We start from the raw sequence: 22,381 nt of genomic DNA on the forward strand, positions 1-22,381 counted from the left end.
CAACTGTGCATCAGAACTAAAGAAGAATGGAAAAATATACAATATCTTTGCCATGTGTTTTGTACAGTACAGAAAACCACCAGCAGACTGTATTTTCACATTTTATTGCAAGAGAACACAGGTGTATTAAGGTGGGTGGGGGTATTTCATCTCTTAACCAGGTAGGCTAGAATTATCCACATTATCCGCTGCAGCAGCAGTTCTACAATTGGAATCCCCCCTGTGCCATGTGTCAGAAGAAGAATGTAAAGCATCTTTGCCGTGCATTCTAGAACCGGAACCCCCTCTGAGCGGTGCTGTGTGAACCAGAATGTAAAAATCCTTGTCTGTGTTCTGGTTGTTGCTTGCAGGTACTTCCTGTGGAAGCTGCTGGCGGTGATGCTGATGCAGGAGGAGGGGGGGTGGCGGGAGGCCTACACCTGGCCCCTGCTGGTCTTCCTGCTCTCCTGCTGCGTCTACCCGCTGGCCTCCAGCTGTGCGCACACCTTCAGCACCATGTCCACCAGCGCCCGGCACATATGCTTCTTCTTCGACTACGGGGCCATCAGCTTCTACAGCCTGGGTGAGGTTTCATCTGCTGTCTGTAGCTGTGTGTGTGTGTGTGTGTGTGTGTGTGTGTGTGTGTGTGTGTGTGTGTGTGTGTGTGTGTGTGTGTGTGTGTGTGTGTGTGTGTGTGTGTGTGTGTGTGTGTGTGTGTGTGTGTGCGTGACTGTGTGCGTGTGCACGAGAGAGCACGCATCTGTGTGTGTGTGTGTGTGTGTGTGCGTGTGCGTGTGCGTGTGCGTGTGTGTGTGTGTGTGTGTGTGTGTGTGTGCCTATCTATTTCTCTAGCCCCTATAGCCTTGGTGCACCAGTGTCCTGCCTTCTCTCCATGAGCACCATGATCAATCAATATCATAAATATTTGGTTTGTTTTCTGGTTTGCAACTTGCTGGCGGTGGGGATGATTCTAAGGTCCCTGCATAGATAGAATTCTATACTTGTTTACTACTACTTCTACTGCTGCTACTACTACTACTACTTTAAACATCTCTGCTTCAACTACTACTACTATTACTTCTACAACTATGTCTACTGCTAGTACTACTACTTTACTGTACAACGTCTCTGCTATACTACTACTACTAATACTCTACTACTACTACTACTACTACTACTACTACTACTACTGCTACTACTACTATTACTAGTAGTAGTAGTAGTACTGTCTGCTGCCACTACTACTACTAGTAGTTCTATTACTACTAGTTGCTCTACCATTACTACTATCATATGTTTATTATGTAGCACTAGTAGTACAACAAAAGATTATCACTTGAGCCCAATATAGGGGGCCTAAGATGTATCTGTGTGTTGTTGCTGTATGCACGGCAAGTAAGTGGCTATAGTGTGTGAAATGCATCCTTGTTGTTGTCCACCTACACTAATTGTACACATCCCATCCCCCTTCCCCCTTCCCCCTTCTTCTGTCATCCGTCTGTGTTGTCTTTTAACGTCTCAGGTTCTGCGGTCACGTACTCCGCTTACGTAATGCCAGACAACTGGGTGAACGGCACCTTCCATAAGTACTTTGTGTCCATCGCCGTCTTCAATGCAGTCGTTGCCACGGCAATGTCCTGCTACTCCAGGTAATGAAGCTTAGACCAAACTCACACCTCTCAAGAGGATGACTGACAGGGTTGCATTTTCAACAAGGTGCCTAGGAAATAATCAGGGCTCTAAACTAACACCAGCCAACTGGCCAAATGCTGGTGAAATTTGTATCTGGCCGGTAGAAAAGACCAACTTACTTGCCACTTTGACCCATTAGTGAGTGTGTGTGTTTGGCTTGTAAAATTAGCAGATCTACTAGTCATTTTGGCTGGTGATGAAAAAAACAATTTTTTAGACCCATGGAATTAATACTTTAAGATGTTCTCTAAAAGAGAGGATCTCTATTACGCTTTTCTCTAGATAACTTCGATCAGCAGCAAACAACTTTTTAAAATCGTTCCATCAGAACATTAGCAACCAATTTTGTCGCCCAGCAACATTTCTCAAAAAGTTGCCCCTTGTATCATTACTTTACACTCACAATATGATCACACACACACGCACGCACACGTTTACGCAATATGTAATACGCACACACACACACACACACACACACACACACACACACACACACACACGTTTACGCAATATGTAATGCACACACACACACACACACGCACACGCACACGCACACGCACACGCACACGCACACGCACACACACACCATGGCGTAATGAGTCACCAGTGTGAGTGAGAGGAGAGGAGTGTTTCATCAGAGGTGTGAAGCCTGTTGGATGGGGAATCTGGACTGGGCTGAAATATGAGCCGGCCAGGGGTGCATTTCTCAAAGGCAAAGTTGTTAGCAGTTAGAAACTTGGGTAGTCGCATAGTTGCATTGCAACCAGCAAAGTAGCTAACATAGTTAGCAACTACAGTTTCGAGAAATGCACCCCTGATCGGCAGCTAATGTGTGAAAACGCTGCTGCTCTCAGGCTTCTGTCCTCCCACCCCATAATAATCACAAATAAATAATGCCTCTATTTCTAGCACCGAATAACTACAGATATCAACAGTTCCGATGAACAGCTTAGTATACACACTCAACACGCATGCACGCACACACACATGTGCGCGCGCACACACATGCACGCACGCACACATGCACGCACGCACACATGCACGCGCGCACACACACACACACACACACACACACACAGTTAATCAGTAATCAGAATCAGGAAAAGAGGTCTGTTGGCCAAATACACTGTATGTAAACAACACATGCAAAGATCTCATTAACAAAACGGCGTACAGGTTAAATAAAACCCAGCGCAGTATTACACAATTTATGTAGAGTGCAAAAAAAAACACAAAAACAGTTTGTGTGGTTCAGAAGGATGCTCTATAAGACCAGTCGAGCACAGTTAGGTGAATGTTTTATTATGCTTGCAAACACATTACAAAATGTAATATTAATTCAATACTATTCTGAGTATATGGTCCCAACTAATGCTAATTAATTAAACTCTTTGAGGGTTGAATTATCACTTAACAATTGAATACACTGTGATGTCAATCAAAACGTTAACGGCTGAATTTATCTCTGAATTCAAAAAGGACCATATATTCAATAGTGTCGAATTAACACTCTGTTTTTCTTACTGTATATATACTATGATCCTGCTGTGATACAGCATGATGGCTGGCTGAATTTGCCTTTCTTCCCCCTTGTCCTAACTGCTAACCTCCTAAGGCTTGGCCTGCCATTTCTCCACTATAACCATGACACCATTAAAAGGTAAATCACATTAATATGGTATTGCAAAAAGTGGGCCTATGTGTGGGAAAAGTGTTGTGAGATGTGGTGCATGCTTTACTTTTGCTTTTGAGCACTGCCTGGAATAGTGGAGAGGCCTTGGGCAATGTGTTTCATTTCCCATTTTCTGTAAAAGTATTTATTTGCTGTTTTGTTTTTATCAACACAACTTTTATTTTATTCATCCTACGAAATGTAATGTCTATATATGTTTTTTTGCATTACGTAATGCTTAAAATGCACTTTTATTCAATGAATAGGCTATAATGGCAATGCAGTATAAATGCTTAAACATGATGCACTAATTTTGAGTAGGCCCTATTTATACATTTGTCCAAATGTAAATGAGTATGATTTCATTAGGTAATAGAGGAAGTTGCTGTGCTGAGGTAACATGATACTGTATATGACGGTTACCTCAGCAGCGGTTAAGCACTTTTCAAACACAAAAGGGTTGCCAGGTCTTATCAGTGTTGGGTTGGGTGTGTGCATGTCCGTGCACTGTTTAAAACAATTGAACAGTTGAGACCTGACCTGGCCTTCCATTCAATTTGAGTGGCAATTAGGATAGCATATCAGTTCAGTCAACTTCACTAGGCTACACACAGAAGACGGCAGGGTTGTTATATTGAGATATTGACAATGCCTGAGGAATGCAAATGGCCTCCTCTAGCGACCGGTGTCTCTTTAAAAAATACATTTAAAAATATATACATATATTTTTAGGGGCTTTTATACCTTTATTGACAGGACTGAGAGGTGATGACAGGAAGAGAGTGGGAGAGAGAGATGGGGATAGGATCGGGAAGTGTCCTCTGGATGGAATTGAACCCTGGTCCCTGGTGTAGCCTGGGTCGGATTAAGATGACCTGGGGCCCCTAGGCTACAGGTTGCTTCGGGCCCCCTGGGATGGAAAATTTTGCGACACATTTACATAGACAGTGTCATAATTACGAGCTAGGAATTAAGAATAACTTGTCTACCAACTGTAGACAGATGAAATTTTCAATATTGTATCTTGTCTCAATTCTGCAATTTTTCACTTTTGGCCAATCACAGGCCCCTTGGTAGGTGGGGGCCGTAGGCTGCAGCCCTATCTAGCCTGTGTGTTACTCCGGCCCTGGGAGTAGCCGGCCGGCTGGTGTCTAACAAATGCTATTCGCCAGAGTTGCTTTGTGCTGCTCCTACTGAAGAACATTGTTATGTGTCAAGGCTCAAAGGCACATTGATGAAATGAAATGATTGTCTTATACACTTATTTATCTATTTTTCCTCCCTTCCCTTAGATTCCCAGAGAGCCAAAGCCCAAGGTTTGGCCAACTTGTCCGCATCCTCTCCTTCGCCCTTCCCTACTTGTTTGACAACATTCCCCTCTTCTACAGGGTAAGAGTGTTACAGCCCGTTTGTCTTATTATATCTTGCAGTATTATAGGGCATCGCAGGCATATTTCTTTGTTTAGACAGCCCTCTGAGTAGTCTTCTGTGGTTATTTGAACTATTTCACAACACATACTATCCTAGTAGTCTCTAAATATAGATGGGGAAATCTCAACACTCCCAGGAGTCTTGTGACTTGTTTTATGGCTTTCTAAATGTTTGCCTATGTCTAGGGGTGGGGTTTGGGTGTGTTAAGTCAACTCATTGTATTTGGGACATTAATGTAGTGCATTAAAAAAAGAACTTGACCAAAAGTGCTTTACAAACAAAGATGGTGATAACAAAAAAACAAGGTGGAGCATGGATTAAAACATAAAAAAGCAAAGATTGTGGAAAGTGAGACACAAGAATAGTTAAGCTATAGAATAAAGATAAGTCTTACCCCATGTAGTGGTACCTCAACAAGGTAACAATGGTGTGCACTATAAGAAAGTGAGCTTTGAATTATTTTTCCTTTATAATAAATAAGTGGGGATACCATAACTGATGTGATATTTGTTTCATTGTAAAACTTTATTGTCCCTCTTACATGTGTTTAAAAAAACTTGTCTTTTCAACTGTTACTTATAATTCCTGTGCATGTGTACAGCTGTTCCTGTGTTCTGGCGAGGGCTGCACCACCAATGCTGCCAACGCGCTGCACTACCGCCACATAGGCCTGGCCTTCCTCACTGCCTTCCTGTGTGCCACCCACCTGCCCGAAAGACTGGCCCCTGGACGCTTCGACTTCATAGGTATGGCGCAACATGACACAGCCAACACTACACCACCCTGATAAGGCATGGACACACACACACACACATGCATACACATACAGTAGCGTAAGCGTGTGCGTGTACATCAGTGGTGTAGTCTACGTAGAACGCAGGTATACGGAGTATACCCACTTCTAAATTTTAGGGGCTTCAGTATACCCACTTAAAATTGATTGATCCATTATTTAGAATGGCATAAATATATACAGTATACCCACTTCAAAAATGCTCGAATATACAGTATACCCACTTCAAAAAAGTAGACCACACCGCTGGTGTACATACACACACACACACATGGAAATGCACATGCAGACACTTGAATTCATGGGCATGCACAGACACACACACATGGAAATACACACAAAGACAACCACACAGACACGCATGCGTATGGCCACACATGGAATTGCACAGAGCTAACATTACCCTGATAAGACACCCACAGAAACGCACGCGCGCACGCACACGCACACGCACACACACACACACACACACACACACACACACACACACACACACACACACACACACACACACACACACACACACACACACAATTTGGAATGATGGAAACACACGTGGAAACACATTTGTTTGTATAGCAGGATATCTGGCTTTGTAGTACGATAACTGAGAGTGCTTTAGGTATTACAAATGTTTGCTGTACTGGGATTACCTTTTGGTGAGGGATATTGTTTGACAGTGGATTTCAGTTTTCCCCCCTTATATATAGTGCAACCTGTTAACTCATACATGAAATGATTTACAATTGCAAAATTGAGTGTACATAATCTAAATTCATTTCACTGTACTTTTTGTGTCGGTGCATAGTACAAAGAGTACACTCTTCTTGGGGTAATACCTAACCAAGTCGTTACTGTATGGCTTGAACTCGTCGTCTGCCAACAATAAATTAGTTCAATTTTTCCACAGTCACTCTCACCAGTTACATTTATTCTAAATCTGTGAATGTTCAACTCTAAATAGAACTCCAGTGGCACACAATTCAGCATGTTTATATCTCACAGCAAATGCAAAGCCAAACACCATTGTGAAATATCCAGCCCACCAGCAGAACAACACTGACTGGAGTTACATGCAGTGAATATTCTTAAAAACAATTAATTACATTATTAATTCATTACACAATTAATTACATAATTAAAATACACTTTTACACATATCATAACACAAAATGGACAGCGCTTGTCCACAAGACAAAGGAAAACAACAGCAACAACAAAAACAAAACAAAAAAACACATAATTAATTCCTACCCACCACTTCACATGGAGGTCTACCCAATGTGTTTAACTTAGGTTTGTAAGTTTTACTGTGTATTTATGTACTAAGGACCATGTAGACCTGACATCCAACTGCTTTAGGTGCTGTGTGCTTATACATTTTCCTATCGTTAAAAAGTCTATTATCTGATCACATGCAGTGAATATTCTGATTTTGAACGGAATGTTGGCAGCATGCGGTTGGTGTATAGGTCATGTAAGGTCTTTATTCATTCGCAATGTGGCTGTAGGCCTATTCTGGGGATACACTCTTCCACTAATAATAATAATATTAATATTAATAAAAGTAATGATAATAAGAAGAATAAAAATAATAAGAAAAAGTATTATTGTTATTATTATTATTATTATTATTATTATTATTATTATTATTATTATTAATAATAATAATAATAATAATAATAATATTATTATTATTATTATTATTATTATTATTATTATTATGGCTGTTGTTGTTGTTGTTATTGTTGTTGTTGTTGTTATTCAAAGTTCAATATCACCATACACCATGGTATCAAAACACTTGTAAAACAAATGAGATACAATAAAATGAACTAAAATGATAGTGAAAATAATAATAATGATAGGTGAATTAAGTTAAAAAAAAGATTAGTTAATTTCATGTAATTTCATGTAAATGGAATTTTCTGGAATTTGTTTTCAAAACAATGTCAATATCCAGGCTACCAGCATGCCTCTCAACGCTCTACTATATGGCTTAAACTTCTCAGGGAAGGCAGAAAGGGCTCACACAGCAATGATCAGATAATAGTCAGTGAAACAGGAACAGTAGTGTAATGAATAGACGTTCCAGCCATGAGGTCATTCACACAGACTCCCCATGCGCCGACAACAAAGAGAGAAAAGTCTCCCCACTCCGCTTTGAACACCACCATGCCACACACTATCAAACATACTTTGACCACAAAGCCAAGGAGTCAGACTACTTTGTATGGCAGTCAGAGCTAACCCACAACCCCTAATGATGATCGTCTATCACACTCCCCATGCGCCAACAGTGAACTTACTTTAATCATTTCTCTTCAAACATGTGGGCCTAGTGCAGTGTGTGTTGAATATTGGACTTTATCGTTACTACTCTTACAGTTTATTGCTGGGTAGAGTCAAAAGTCAAATTTATTCCTCAGAGTACTTGGCCAATAAGTAAGTAGGCCTATGTAAGTAATTAAGTAAGTAAGTATGTAAGTAAATAGCTAGGTAAGTAGGTCGCCGAAGAAATAATAAGTAAACAAGCAAGTAAGCGTCATTTATAAACCACATTCATAAGCCACATTTATGAACCGTGGAAGCTGACTAAAGTGCCGCACAGTGTTTTGCCATGACACTAATTCTGGTTCCGATCTCTCCTCCACAGGCCACAGTCACCAGCTGTTCCACGTATCCGGCATCATCGGGACGCTCATCCAGATGCAGGCCATCGAGGTGGACATGAGGGAGCGACGCCATTGGCTGGCGGAGAACTCCGGCCCCGTCACGCTCTCGGCGACGTTCGGAGCCGCCGGCCTCTGCATCACCCTCAGCCTCCTCATCATCCTCATCTTCAGCCTGTCTCTGCTGCTCTGTCCTGCCAGGACTACGCAACGAGCACAGAAAGGCAAAGCCAGAGATTGAGTCTCAGGACACAAGAGGCCTTTGCAGGGGTTTGTGGATATTCACTGTGTTAGGAAGTAAGAAATGCAGTGTTAATTCAACACTTAAAGGTACAGTATGCAGGATTATGACCAGAGTAGGTGCTGCAACTATGTGTTGCCTATTCCCAAATTTGATCTTTTCATGAATATTTACTAAGTAATAGACTACAGTAATATACTAGTACAGTATGACCAAAGTACAGTACGTTTTACAGCTAAAAATGACCATTACTGGAAATTCCAAGTGGTGGACATGGAGAACAGGCAACTTCTCTTGTATGAAAAGTGTCATTTTCTCATTCATAATGAATACTTTGAATTTCGTGGTGGTAGTAAGTATTGATTGAAAAAGATAACATTTGTGAATGAGCAGCATGAATTCTGGAAATGAACGGCTAAAAATATGACAAACTGTACCTGTACTGAGAGATGGGAGAGGATCGAGAAATTACCTCATGCCGGAATCGAACCCTGGTCCCCGGCGTAACAGTCAATGCCCCAACCGTCTGAGCCACGGCCGGGGCCACACTGCATTTTTAACTGTGTAGACGCGGTGCTATATGAGGAGTAGTATGACCTTTTATGACCTTAATGATGTCATGCAGTGAAAAGGTATACTCTGATTGGCTCTGATTGGAGGGTGAATTTGGGAAGTGGGGTGCTACTATGAAGTCAAGCCAGGGCTGAACTTGTCATCTGGCATACAGGGCATTTTCCTGGTGGAGCGGACAGTCATCAGGGGCCATTGAATTTTTTTTTCCCCCTTTTTGGACCAGCCGACAATTTAGACAGGGTGGCCCATTGGTTTATTTTTTTATACATAGACAATTGACTATCAACTTATAGGGTAGCAATGGGGGTTGGGGCTGTATGAGGGGCTGGCTGGGGCATTATTATTTTTTCCAGTCCAATCCTCAGTGAAGCAAAGCGTTGGGAACTGCTATGAGTAGCCAGCTGTCTTACTCTAGTTGTTACTACAGGGAATTGTATGGCTGATCGCTGCTATTGAATATCAAGCGTCTTTCTTTGTTTATTCTTGGCCAGCCAACTTAATTGTCCCTATACAATTATGACGACCTGCTGTCTAAGGATGCTGATTTCGAAAAGCAATGTATAAAATTCGCTATATCTTTGTATTGTAAATAGAAACGTAGCAATGGATATTTTATTTGATTGCGTAGTTTGATTTATTTGCTCTTCTTAATATGATGATACTGTACATTTTCCAGTCAGTTTCTAAAGTGACAGGATATTTTTGTCAACAGAAACTTCCAGTACTTCCGCTTGTTAGAAAGAGGCACAACAGCTTGAGCAACACGTGCTTTCAATGTCTTAAAAGTCAATGTCAAACCTCAGACCTGTCTTGTTTTCACACTTAATGCTGTGTGGAATTTAAGTGAGTGACACACTGTGTTAAGAATGAAGTAGAGCCTGCTGGCCCAAATAACATTGCAGTCAGGTCTTCTCTCTTGCCGCACGTTTTGTTTTGACAGTAAATGACGAAATTAAACTGGAGTTCAATGTTCTCTGTATAGAGAACGTGACTGCTCTTGTATTTTTTCTTTTGATTTTTAATTATTTTTTACTGTGATAACATAAAGCACTTCCAGTTGTTAATGACTTATTCATTAATCAGAAGGACGGATACGAAATATGTTACATTATTTATAATATCGAACAAGAGAATGTCTGTGTGTCATTTAACATGTTTTGAAGCCAAACGCATGTAGAGATGAATTGTTGAATCCACTCGATCATGCTGTTTTATGTTTTAATAAAGTGTATGTACTGTATAGTTTTGTATGCCGCCAGTAGTGCCTTTGCACCAGGCCCCCTAACAGGTCTAGTAAAGTTACACTGAATTTGAATCTTCATAATATGTTTAAAAAATCTTTCCAGTGGCTCATCAACGTGTGAGAGGATGAAAGCGCTTCTGAATTCACTTTGCGAATTGTGAATTCACTCCATACCATGTGCTAAGCACAAAGTAACTTTCAATAAACTGGTGAATGGAAGACAATTCCCATCCCACCCCACCCTGTAGGATGATCAAAGATGAAAACTATCTTTTGTTGAAGCATATTGTGAAGATCCTGACCTTAGACAAGGTGTGTGCATCTCTGACCTCTTTTTTTTCTCTTTGTGAAATAAACACTCTATGGTCAAACAATGGGACATGGGTGTGTGAGTTCTCGTACTGTACAACTCTTACAGTGTTTTGGCTGAGCCCATATTGAAAATATGATTGTCGCCAACATTGTTTCTTTACAGTGTTACAATGCTTTGCCACTGTAATCCACTGTAATCCAGGTGGAATGCCTACAATCTGCCAAGCTCTCTGTGTTTGTAAGACATCTCAGGTTTGCTGTCAGTCAACATTATGAGCCCTTTTCAGTCAGAACATGTGCAGGTGAGTTTATCATACCTCTGACGTCCCTGGAGATAAGGAATGTCACGTAGGCCTACAGTACGAGGCCTATTAATTTCAATATAGCATAGCTGACTGTGTTATACCCAGGAGGGACTTTTGCCTGACCCATTTAATCAAGATTAAATTGACATTTTTATAACAACTTTGCAAGTACGGCCATCCATTTGACTAAATCGTTACACTTAGAGACATCCTTGACGGAAATATGCTATATCCATCATTTGCATTGACGTCACAATATTACGTAATCGATTTTGCTGGACGGCAGAAGTACACATTCGTACATAGGAATTATATGCAGACGAAGACAACTTTGACCATAAAATACCAAAGAAACACGTAGTTCTTGTATTTTTTTTAAACGGGATATGTACCTGGCGTTATCAGGCTAGGTTGGCCACGGTGGATGTGTTCAAATCATAGATTTATTCAAATGTATTCTGCTCCACTAGATGGCATAACCGGGACGGGCGGTACGAGAAACTGGGAGAAGAAGAGAAAGTTGTTGCTTGCTTCCAGCCATGAACTTACTCTGCCTGCGATATATTTTTTTTTATCCAGTGTTTATTTTCTTCAGTAAAGTTGTGAACTTAAACCAAACCTCTGCATTGGCAAAATAAGCACATTTATGCACCGTTTCTTCATTGGTGGCTGGGCACCGCGGCCAAGTATGTCTGGCTGCGGACTGTAGCGCCATATCCCTCTCTATATCCCTGTCGGCCATTCACTAGTTCTAATTCAAGTGCAATTAAGAACGACAGTTACAGACGATTAAACTATAATCTGCCATTAACAAGTTTATCAGTCCCCAGCAGGTTGTTGTGCACCACGTACCAATAAATATCATAAAGTCAGTCAACTTACATGTCTTCAAGTTCTCACAAGACGTCTTTGACATTTCTTCTCCAAACCCAAACTGATGGTTTTGCTGAGTAGGGCCTAAGCATTCTTCAGACTTCTAGAGCGATTTACTTACTTTTTACGTGCCTAAAGATACGCTTAATAGCCAAAACAAGTTATTTATGTATACATTTTACAATCCCCTAGTCCCTATAATTGTCTTTTTCTGTAAAAATGTACTACTGGCCCGGCGGCCGCGGTAATGTGATATAAAATGGCCGACAGGGATATGAGCGCGGGCCGCGGGGGAGAGGGAGGAGGGGGGAGAGAGAGATATCCCGCTACAGTCCGCAGCGAGACCCATCTCACCGCGGCTGCATCCTCTTCTTCGTGGCATGGCACAGGTAAGATAATGCTGCTAACCTAACTTACTAGGCTACAAGACGCACGGTACATTTTGTGTCAGGCATTTCGCAAAGTGGTGTTTTGAATAGCATATCTTTTCATCTCAGATGTATCTTGTAGGTTAACTTGAATTCTCTCGCTTCGTTTCATCCAAGTGGATTTCATTGTTGTTTCAGCCACGTCTTCACAATGTAGGTGAAATATAATTCTATATCTTATCTTCTGTTTACATATCCAATATGTTCATTTGTACTGTATTATTATTGACCACTTATGTTACCAGTCCATCACTGCTACCTGTCCTGTCTTGCACTTTCTGTCTGTCTGTAATTGTCAGTCCTGTCCTGGCATGGTAGAGAGAAAACGTCGTTTCCCTTGTATGACCATAAGTGACAATAAAAGCTGACTTGACATACTTCAATGTTTCAAATCGGTGTTGCATTACATTGCACATGTAGAAACACATAGGACAGAATGTCGGTTACATACTTTGATTAAATAATTTTGATTTGATTTGATTAAATAAATCATTTGAAAAGATGACCTTCACAAGAGAAAGAAAAGCACAACAAACCTGTTATTTATCCTGTATTGTTTTTATTGTTTAGTAATTGCAGGTTCATCAGTCAGGTGGTCAACACCCAAACTAAAACCATGAGTCATGGTGGCCAGGAATTGCATCCCAGCAGCACCGGTAAATACATGACTAGTAAGTTGGGATGAGTGTTATTTTCTGACATTTTACATCACATGTTAATTCAGACAATATTGCCAAGGGAGTTAATTATTCAGTACTGTACCAGTACATTACAATGCATGGCTAGATTCATTGACATAGCATGTTTGTCTTTTCTTTTTTTCTAATTAGATGGGGGAGCCAACATGAAGAGGTGTCCAGAGAGGCTTCTTCCTCTTTGGCTTTGCAGCAGCACCAGGACCTCACCATCAGTGATGCTGTTCATCCATCGGGCCTACCCTTACATTCCTCCCCTGATGCACTGATCACCTGTACCAGTTGTTGGAGTTTTCAGAAGGGCTCTAAATTAACTTTTTTTTATTCACTAGTAGCCAAAATGGCTAGTATGTTAATCTCCAAACATACCGGTACATTAAATAATGGGTCAAAGTGCCAAGTATGTTTTCTTTTCTACCAGCAAAACTTAATTTTCCCCAGCATTTGGCTGGTGAGCCCTGGTTGTCATTGATGGTGAGTAGCTGTGATAGTAAATAACTGAAATGATGAAGTCCTTCCAGACATGTCTTGCTTATTTTATTGTACTAATACAACAACGTAGAACATTTTCTGTGAAAGCCCAACTAGTCCAGCGGATGGGTGATTTGATCGTGCACTTTTGAGTAAAAGCATGAAAATCGGTACACATATCCTTCTTGATATGCTGATTAATATTAGCGTTGGAGGCGTCGCGAAAGATTATTCGTTTTCAAGATGGCCGCCAAATTCAATATGGCCGACCCATATTAATGAATCTACCTTACACTTTGTAGTAAAAGCATGAAAATTGGTACACATATCCTTCTTGATATGCTGATTAACATTAGCATTGGAGGCGTCATGAAAAATTAATCGTTTTCAAGATGGCCACCAAAACCAATATGGCCAATTCGTATTTATGAATCTACCTGTCTACCTAACACTTGGTAGTAAAGGCATGAAAATCGGTACACATATCCTTCTTGATATGCTGATTAAGTTAAGCGTGGGAGGCGTTGCGCAAAATTTATCGTTTTCAGATGGCCGCCAAATCCAATAAGACCGACCCATATTAATGAATCTACCTGAGACTTGTTAGTAAAAGCATGAAAAACGGTCCACATATCCTTCTTGATATGCTGATTAACATTAGCATTGGAGGAGTCACAAAAAAAATATTGCTTTCAAGATGGCCGCCATATACAATATGACCAACCCATATTAATGAATCTACCTGACACTTGGTGGTAAAAGCATGAAAATCGGTACACATGTCCTTGATATGCTGATTAATATTAGCATTGGAGGCGTCGCGGGAAAAAAAACATTGTTTTCAAGATGGCCGCCAAATCAAATATGGCCAGCCCATATTAACTACCTGGTAATTTGTGGTAAAAGCATGACAATTGGTACACATAGTTACTTTACATTAGATGCTTATTCATATTAGGGGCCATGAACAAAAATCAAATATGACTGACCCATATTACAATACAATACATTACAATGTGTATTTAAGTAGCACAGTATCACAACTATGAAGTTTACTCAAAACACTTTGAAGAAAGACATACACGCATACATAAACATTCACACACCAGCTGTGTGGGCAGACTGCCGTACGGCACCGGTTGTCACGCGACACACAAACACACACACACACACACGCACACGCACACGCACACACACATACACGCACACACACACACACGCACACACACACATGCCAAATCTTCACATCATTATCATGGTCTAGAAATGAATCCTATACTGTACATGTAAACTTTTCACTCAAGTTATATTTTACATACCCTGAGTTGACTTTTTGATGGCCATCATGTTCCAACTGTGCCATTCACCATTTATTCAAAGTTTATGTCAATCTTTTAATTAGGCATTATTGGCAGTTTGATTGATGTTGGCCATAGTATCCATGATTTGCATGTGACGTCAAACGTTCTAGTGGACGGCTACTGGACGGCAAGAGTGCCGCATTGATGAATGGATTCCTATGGGACTCGCAACGTTTAGTAACTCATAACGTAACTTAGATCGCCGATAAACTAAACACCGTGAACACCCATTGTGCTGTTTGTTACAAAAACAGATAGGGTTACAACCCAGGCGTGACTTTTCACTGGATCTCAAAATAAAACGAGAAAGCTGAGGTGAATCGCGGCAACCAACTGGAAAACCATCAAACTAGCCTACTCAAGTAGCTGGATGAGCACCACGGTAAGTTTCTCATTTGCCATCCTTTGTATCATCATTTGTCTCTTAATTCGTGAACGCTAGTTAATTTAAGTCTAATGTGCAATTTCAGTGGCTTTTTCTGTGAGGTCAATGTAAGATGCTTTCCATGATTAACGTTAATTATCAGCATCATTACGCTATGATGATGGACGTATGCTAAGATATTGCAGGCTGTAACATAAGCGGAATTCATAAAGCTCTAGGTGAAATAGCAAGGCTATGACGTTCATACTGTTAAGGTTCAAATGTAAAAATAAACCATGTGTACATCTCTAGCGCTGATTTCCCAAGTAGTAGGCCTACTCTCCAGCATGATGCTGTCATGAAATGCCAATCACCTTATCCATGCTGGCCTATTTATAATGACATGCATAGGCCCACCAGTGTCGATGTTGTTAATATGAAGTCCACCACTTTGTTGTGTTGTCATCCAAATTGTCTGCCCTCTGAAATCAGTCACACACATCAGAGGCTTGGTTTGGGAGGTGGTATTACGATTGGAGGGTTGCAGGTTCAAATCCCATCCTACACCTCTCCCTTCACCTCCCATCCAGGCTGAAGTAGGCCTATGAGCTAGGCACCAAGCCCCATGCTGCAGGGACAATTCACTGTGAGTAACGAAGTTGCTTTGGATAAGTGTCAGCTAAGTGTTATCTTTCTGTTTCTCCAGATGAGAAGAGCGATGATCTGATGTCATGACACATTGGATGTATGGAAGAGCCAGAGGTCCAGCACACCAAGTCAAGTTTAGCCGATTTCAACCTCTTAATCACACCAACTCAATGTAGTAATCAGTTCATTCAATGGCTCAAAGACTTTATTTTAGACACAAAGTACAAATACATTTCAAGGTTTTGTAGGTGATGGGAGGGGACATGTACAATAGACGTGCAAGCACTTATTTATAATATTAATAAATGGTTATCTGAACTAGGCCTGTAATAGTCAACCCATTGATGCTGGATGCTGTGTACTCGTTGCATTGACCTAGGTGCCTGGAGCGACACAGCATTTAGGCATGACATATTAGATTTTTTTAGATTAAAAATGTGGGTATGTTAGAGCTGAATTAACATGTTCTAATGCAAGAGGATGGTCTTAGCTTTTAAAACTCATATCATGTCTGTATGTGCTTCAGAGACTTATTTAGTTATTTGGGTTTTTTTTATAGGATGAGGACACCTTTCTTAAAAGGGGCATAGGCAATTAGCTGGCATTTTGGTGCCGGCTGAAATGGGTTAATATTATTTACATACAGCACTATCCCCATACCAGTATACCCATGTCACCTGAGATATACATTTAGTGGAGACAATATAATTAGTTAGACTAGACTGAAGATTGACAGGCGGTCATGGGTAAGCAGTTAGAGCAGGGGTGTCAAACTCATTTTGGTCCGGGGGCCGCATACAACCCATGTGGACCTCAAGCGGGCCGCATTAGTAACATCATCGCAAAAAAAAAAAAAAAAAAACGTAAAGCAGAGGATTAGTGTTCAGTACTATCACGTTTTAAGTGTGTTGAATATGTAGAAAGCAATGCAATACTGATAATCCTATGCAAAATTTCCTTGACTTCATTCATTCATTGGCAACCGGTTTACCCCCAGAAAATTTTGTATTTCTTATATGTAATTTCCTGCATTTTCACGCATTCTAACATCCCGTTTCCAGTTTGAGCTTAATAGGAACCAATACAAATCCTATTATATTTATTATTTAATTACAACCAATACCAATACAATACGAATAAGAAGTATTAACATTTTATCTCTATATGAGGTCTATAATATATGAGCTTTATGAAATGCCTGTTACAGTACAAATTCACTATTTATAATAGAAGTGTGAGGTGCACTTTACTACATATATACAGTGTAACAGAGGGACCATTGGGTTAATGTCATGCAGGTTTCGATTTTGCCCCGATGGCCGTAATTGCGCATTTCGGTTATTTAATTTAAAAAAAAAAAAAAAAAAAAAAAAAAGTAAAAAAAAAGAAAAATATTTTTTTTTTTTTTTTTTACATCCGGGCCGGATGGAACCCTCCCGCGGGCCGGATGCGGCCCGCGGGCCGTATGTTTGACACCCCTGGGTTAGAGCGTCCGACTTCTATCCCAAAGGTTTCCGGTTCAACTCCCGACCCACCAGGTTGGTGGGGGGAGTTAAGTAATCGGTGCTCTCCCTTATCCTCCTCTATGACTGAGATACCCTGAGCATGGTACCGCCACACTGCTCCCTTGGGGCGCTATTGGGGGCTGCCCCCTTGCACGGGTGAAGCATAAATGCAATTTCGTGCAGTGAACACTTGTGTGCTGTGTCACAATGTCAATGGGAGTTGGAGTTTCCCAGTTATAGTTCGGCGGATGGGACACACAAAAGGGCCTTATCGTGCACTTTTGAGTAAAAGCATGAAAATTGGTACACATATCCTTCTTGATATGCTGATTAATATTAGCGTTGGAGGCGTCGCGAAAAATGCATCGTTTTCAAGATGGCCGCCAAATCCAATATGGCCAACCCATATTAATGAATCTACCTGATATTTGGTAGTGAAAGCATGAAAATCGGTACACATATCCTTCTTGATATGCTGATTAATATTAGCATTGGAGATGTAGCGAAAAATGCGTTGTTTTCAAGATGGCCGCCAAATCCAGTATGGCCGACCCATATTAATGAATCTACCTGACACTTGGTATTAAAAGCATGAAAATTGGTACATATATCCTTCTTGATATGCTGATTAGTATTAGCATTGGAGGTGGTGCGAAGAATTTAGCATTTTCAAGATGGCCGCCAAATCCAATATGGCCTACCCATATTAATGAATCTTCTTGACACCTGGTAATAAAAGCATGAAAATCGGTACACATATCATTCTTGATATGCTGATAAATACTACCATTGGAGGCATTGCTAAAAATGCTGTATTTTCAAGATAGCCGCCACATCAATTATGGCCAACCCATATTAATGAAGCTACCTGACAGTTTGTAGTAAAGGCATGGAAATTTGTGCACAGTTACTTTTTTATATTTTGATTGATAAAAGAACTCGATACTTTGCAAAAAAGTTTACATTTCAAGATGGCTGACAAATCAAATATGGCAAACGCATTTTTATAAATCCTTCAGGCACTTTTAGTAAAACCATGGAAACTGGTCCACATTTACTTCTTGATGTGCTCATTAATATTAGAAATTGAGGCATTGTGGGAAAAAAAAACACTTGCAAAATGGCCAACTAAGATAGTGTTTATAAGAAATCACATATTTTTCTACAAAAATATTTTGGCATTGCATATAATTAACACTCACAAAATACCATTGACAATGATTAAACATTATTGGCATGTTATCAAATGAAGTGATGCATAAACGATACTCTACTCTACTGCATATGTTATGGTTTTGCCCAAACTGTGTCTGCCACCACCACAATAGATTATTTTCTGTAATGTGATAACTTTAGAATAGGTGCAAGAGTTTGCACCACCTCTTGTGTTCTACCACTCTATAATAGGTACATGAACTGATAAAGTGTTAAAGCCTTACACTTTGAAGATTGCTGACTTTGTTTGCATTATAGGTTGTGTGCAGATGGACAGATATGTATGAAATGTTCTATGCTTATACTCTTCAATAGGTACACTGATTGCATTCTTGAGGCCTCAAATAGGTAATACGGCAGTAGCGTTATGTACAAATCCAAGGCTTTTGAGGGGCTTGTGGGATGTACAGCACCTCTAGAGCTTAGTGATAACTGCATAGGCCTTGTACAAATTCCAAAAGGGCCAGGATTTCAAGATTGCTAGACAGAAAGTTCACTTGATTTGTTAATTCATGGACATTGTTATGATTGCTTACTTCAAAGAAACTAATAGTTGATGACTACTTCTAGCTGCACAAGGTTTTCAAACAAACTGCAATCCTGCACCCAATGCAAGTTGTATGGTATATCTTGCCTGGTTAACACAAGTTGATCTCACAAGTGAGATAATCTGGTGGTTATACAATTTCTCATAGTAAAGTTGTGATTTACGATTGCCCATGGCAGTTTATAGGTCGTTGAGAATGTGGTATTTGGCATATGTGTAGCCCATATCCAATCATGTTAGTTGTATCGATTCAAACAAACTGCAGCCATCGCCTTTACACCCCTACTAATTCTCCTGATTGCACCCCAAGATCTGGTACCCTCACTGAGGGATGGAATCCATGCTACATTTCAGATCAGAACAATTGTGTAAAGTAGTAGGATTTCACAGGCTATGGTATATCCATCATTTGCATTGACGTCACAATATTACGTAATCGATTTTGCTGGACGGCAGAAGTACACATTCGTACATAGGAATTATATGCAGACGAAGACAACTTTGACCATAAAATACCAAAGAAACACGTAGTTCTTGTATTTTTTTTAAACGGGATATGTACCTGGCGTTATCAGGCTAGGTTGGCCACGGTGGATGTGTTCAAATCATAGATTTATTCAAATGTATTCTGCTCCACTAGATGGCATAACCGGGACGGGCGGTACGAGAAACTGGGAGAAGAAGAGAAAGTTGTTGCTTGCTTCCAGCCATGAACTTACTCTGCCTGCGATATATTTTTTTTTATCCAGTGTTTATTTTCTTCAGTAAAGTTGTGAACTTAAACCAAACCTCTGCATTGGCAAAATAAGCACATTTATGCACCGTTTCTTCATTGGTGGCTGGGCACCGCGGCCAAGTATGTCTGGCTGCGGACTGTAGCGCCATATCCCTCTCTATATCCTTGTCGGCCATTCACTAGTTCTAATTCAAGTGCAATTAAGAACGACAGTTACAGACGATTAAACTATAATCTGCCATTAACAAGTTTATCAGTCCCCAGCAGGTTGTTGTGCACCACGTACCAATAAATATCATAAAGTCAGTCAACTTACATGTCTTCAAGTTCTCACAAGACGTCTTTGACATTTCTTCTCCAAACCCAAACTGATGGTTTTGCTGAGTAGGGCCTAAGCATTCTTCAGACTTCTAGAGCGATTTACTTACTTTTTACGTGCCTAAAGATACGCTTAATAGCCAAAACAAGTTATTTATGTATACATTTTACAATCCCCTAGTCCCTATAATTGTCTTTTTCTGTAAAAATGTACTACTGGCCCGGCGGCCGCGGTAATGTGATATAAAATGGCCGACAGGGATATGAGCGCGGGCCGCGGGGGAGAGGGAGGAGGGGGGAGAGAGATATCCCGCTACAGTCCGCAGCGAGACCCATCTCACCGCGGCTGCATCCTCTTCTTCGTGGCATGGCACAGGTAAGATAATGCTGCTAACCTAACTTACTAGGCTACAAGACGCACGGTACATTTTGTGTCAGGCATTTCGCAAAGTGGTGTTTTGAATAGCATATCTTTTCATCTCAGATGTATCTTGTAGGTTAACTTGAATTCTCTCGCTTCGTTTCATCCAAGTGGATTTCATTGTTGTTTCAGCCACGTCTTCACAATGTAGGTGAAATATAATTCTATATCTTATCTTCTGTTTACATATCCAATATGTTCATTTGTACTGTATTATTATTGACCACTTATGTTACCAGTCTATCACTGCTACCTGTCCTGTCTTGCACTTTCTGTCTGTCTGTAATTGTCAGTCCTGTCCTGGCATGGTAGAGAGAAAACGTCGTTTCCCTTGTATGACCATAAGTGACAATAAAAGCTGACTTGACATACTTCAATGTTTCAAATCGGTGTTGCATTACATTGCACATGTAGAAACACATAGGACAGAATGTCGGTTACATACTTTGATTAAATAATTTTGATTTGATTTGATTAAATACATCATTTGTAAAGATGACCTTCACAAGAGAAAGAAAAGCACAACAAACCTGTTATTTATCTTGTATTGTTTTTATTGTTTAGTAATTGCAGGTTCATCAGTCAGGTGGTCAGCACTCAAACTAAAACCATGCGTCATGGTGGCCAGGAATTGCATCCCAGCAGCACCGGTAAATACATGACTAGTAAGTTGGGATGAGTGTTATTTTCTGACATTTTACATCACATGTTAATTCAGACAATATTGCCAAGGGAGTTAATTATTCAGTACTGTACCAGTACATTACAATGCATGGCTAGATTCATTGACATAGCATGTGTGTCTTTTCTTTTTTTCTAATTAGATGGGGGAGCCAACATGAAGAGGTGTCCAGAGAGGCGTCTTCCTCTTTGGCTTTGCAGCAGCACCAGGACCTCACCATCAGTGATGCTGTTCATCCATCGGGCCTACCCTTACATTCCTCCCCTGATGCACTGATCACCTGTACCAGTTGTTGGAGTTTTCAGAAGGGCTCTAAATTAACTTTTTTTTATTCACTAGTAGCCAAAATGGCTAGTATGTTAATCTCCAAACATACCGGTACATTAAATAATGGGTCAAAGTGCCAAGTATGTTTTCTTTTCTACCAGCAAAACTTAATTTTCCCCAGCATTTGGCTGGTGAGCCCTGGTTGTCATTGATGGTGAGTAGCTGTGATAGTAAATAACTGAAATGATGAAGTCCTTCCAGACATGTCTTGCTTATTTTATTGTACTAATACAACAACGTAGAACATTTTCTGTGAAAGCCCAACTAGTCCAGCGGATGGGTGATTTGATCGTGCACTTTTGAGTAAAAGCATGAAAATCGGTACACATATCCTTCTTGATATGCTGATTAATATTAGCGTTGGAGGCGTCGCGAAAGATTATTCGTTTTCAAGATGGCCGCCAAATTCAATATGGCCGACCCATATTAATGAATCTACCTTACACTTTGTAGTAAAAGCATGAAAATTGGTACACATATCCTTCTTGATATGCTGATTAACATTAGCATTGGAGGCGTCATGAAAAATTAATCGTTTTCAAGATGGCCACCAAAACCAATATGGCCAATTCGTATTTATGAATCTACCTGTCTACCTAACACTTGGTAGTAAAGGCATGAAAATCGGTACACATATCCTTCTTGATATGCTGATTAAGTTAAGCGTGGGAGGCGTTGCGCAAAATTTATCGTTTTCAAGATGGCCGCCAAATCCAATAAGACCGACCCATATTAATGAATCTACCTGAGACTTGTTAGTAAAAGCATGAAAAACGGTCCACATATCCTTCTTGATATGCTGATTAACATTAGCATTGGAGGAGTCACAAAAAAATTATTGCTTTCAAGATGGCCGCCAAATCCAATATGACCAACC

General features: G+C 40.4%; 1 protein-coding gene and 1 long non-coding RNA gene across 2 annotated transcripts; both read left to right on the forward strand.

Annotated features, from left to right (window-relative positions):
- Nucleotides 1-350: 350 nt before the first annotated feature.
- LOC134444153 (membrane progestin receptor gamma-B-like) lies at nucleotides 351-8,502 on the forward strand (the record flags this gene model as incomplete). Its single annotated transcript, XM_063193584.1, has 6 exons — nucleotides 351-562; nucleotides 1,502-1,628; nucleotides 3,287-3,331; nucleotides 4,636-4,732; nucleotides 5,376-5,520; nucleotides 8,224-8,502. Coding segments are annotated over 6 exons (883 nt in total), but the record flags the coding sequence as incomplete, so codon positions are not given.
- A 6,329-nt stretch (nucleotides 8,503-14,831) lies between these two features.
- Nucleotides 14,832-15,945, forward strand: LOC134444149 (uncharacterized). The gene is made up of 2 exons (XR_010033888.1): nucleotides 14,832-15,123; nucleotides 15,812-15,945. It is a non-coding gene; the product is annotated as an uncharacterized LOC134444149 (long non-coding RNA).
- Nucleotides 15,946-22,381: the final 6,436 nt, after the last annotated feature.

Source organism: Engraulis encrasicolus, unplaced genomic scaffold (genome assembly GCF_034702125.1).
Source record: "Engraulis encrasicolus isolate BLACKSEA-1 unplaced genomic scaffold, IST_EnEncr_1.0 scaffold_474_np1212, whole genome shotgun sequence".
NCBI lineage: Eukaryota > Metazoa > Chordata > Actinopteri > Clupeiformes > Engraulidae > Engraulis > Engraulis encrasicolus.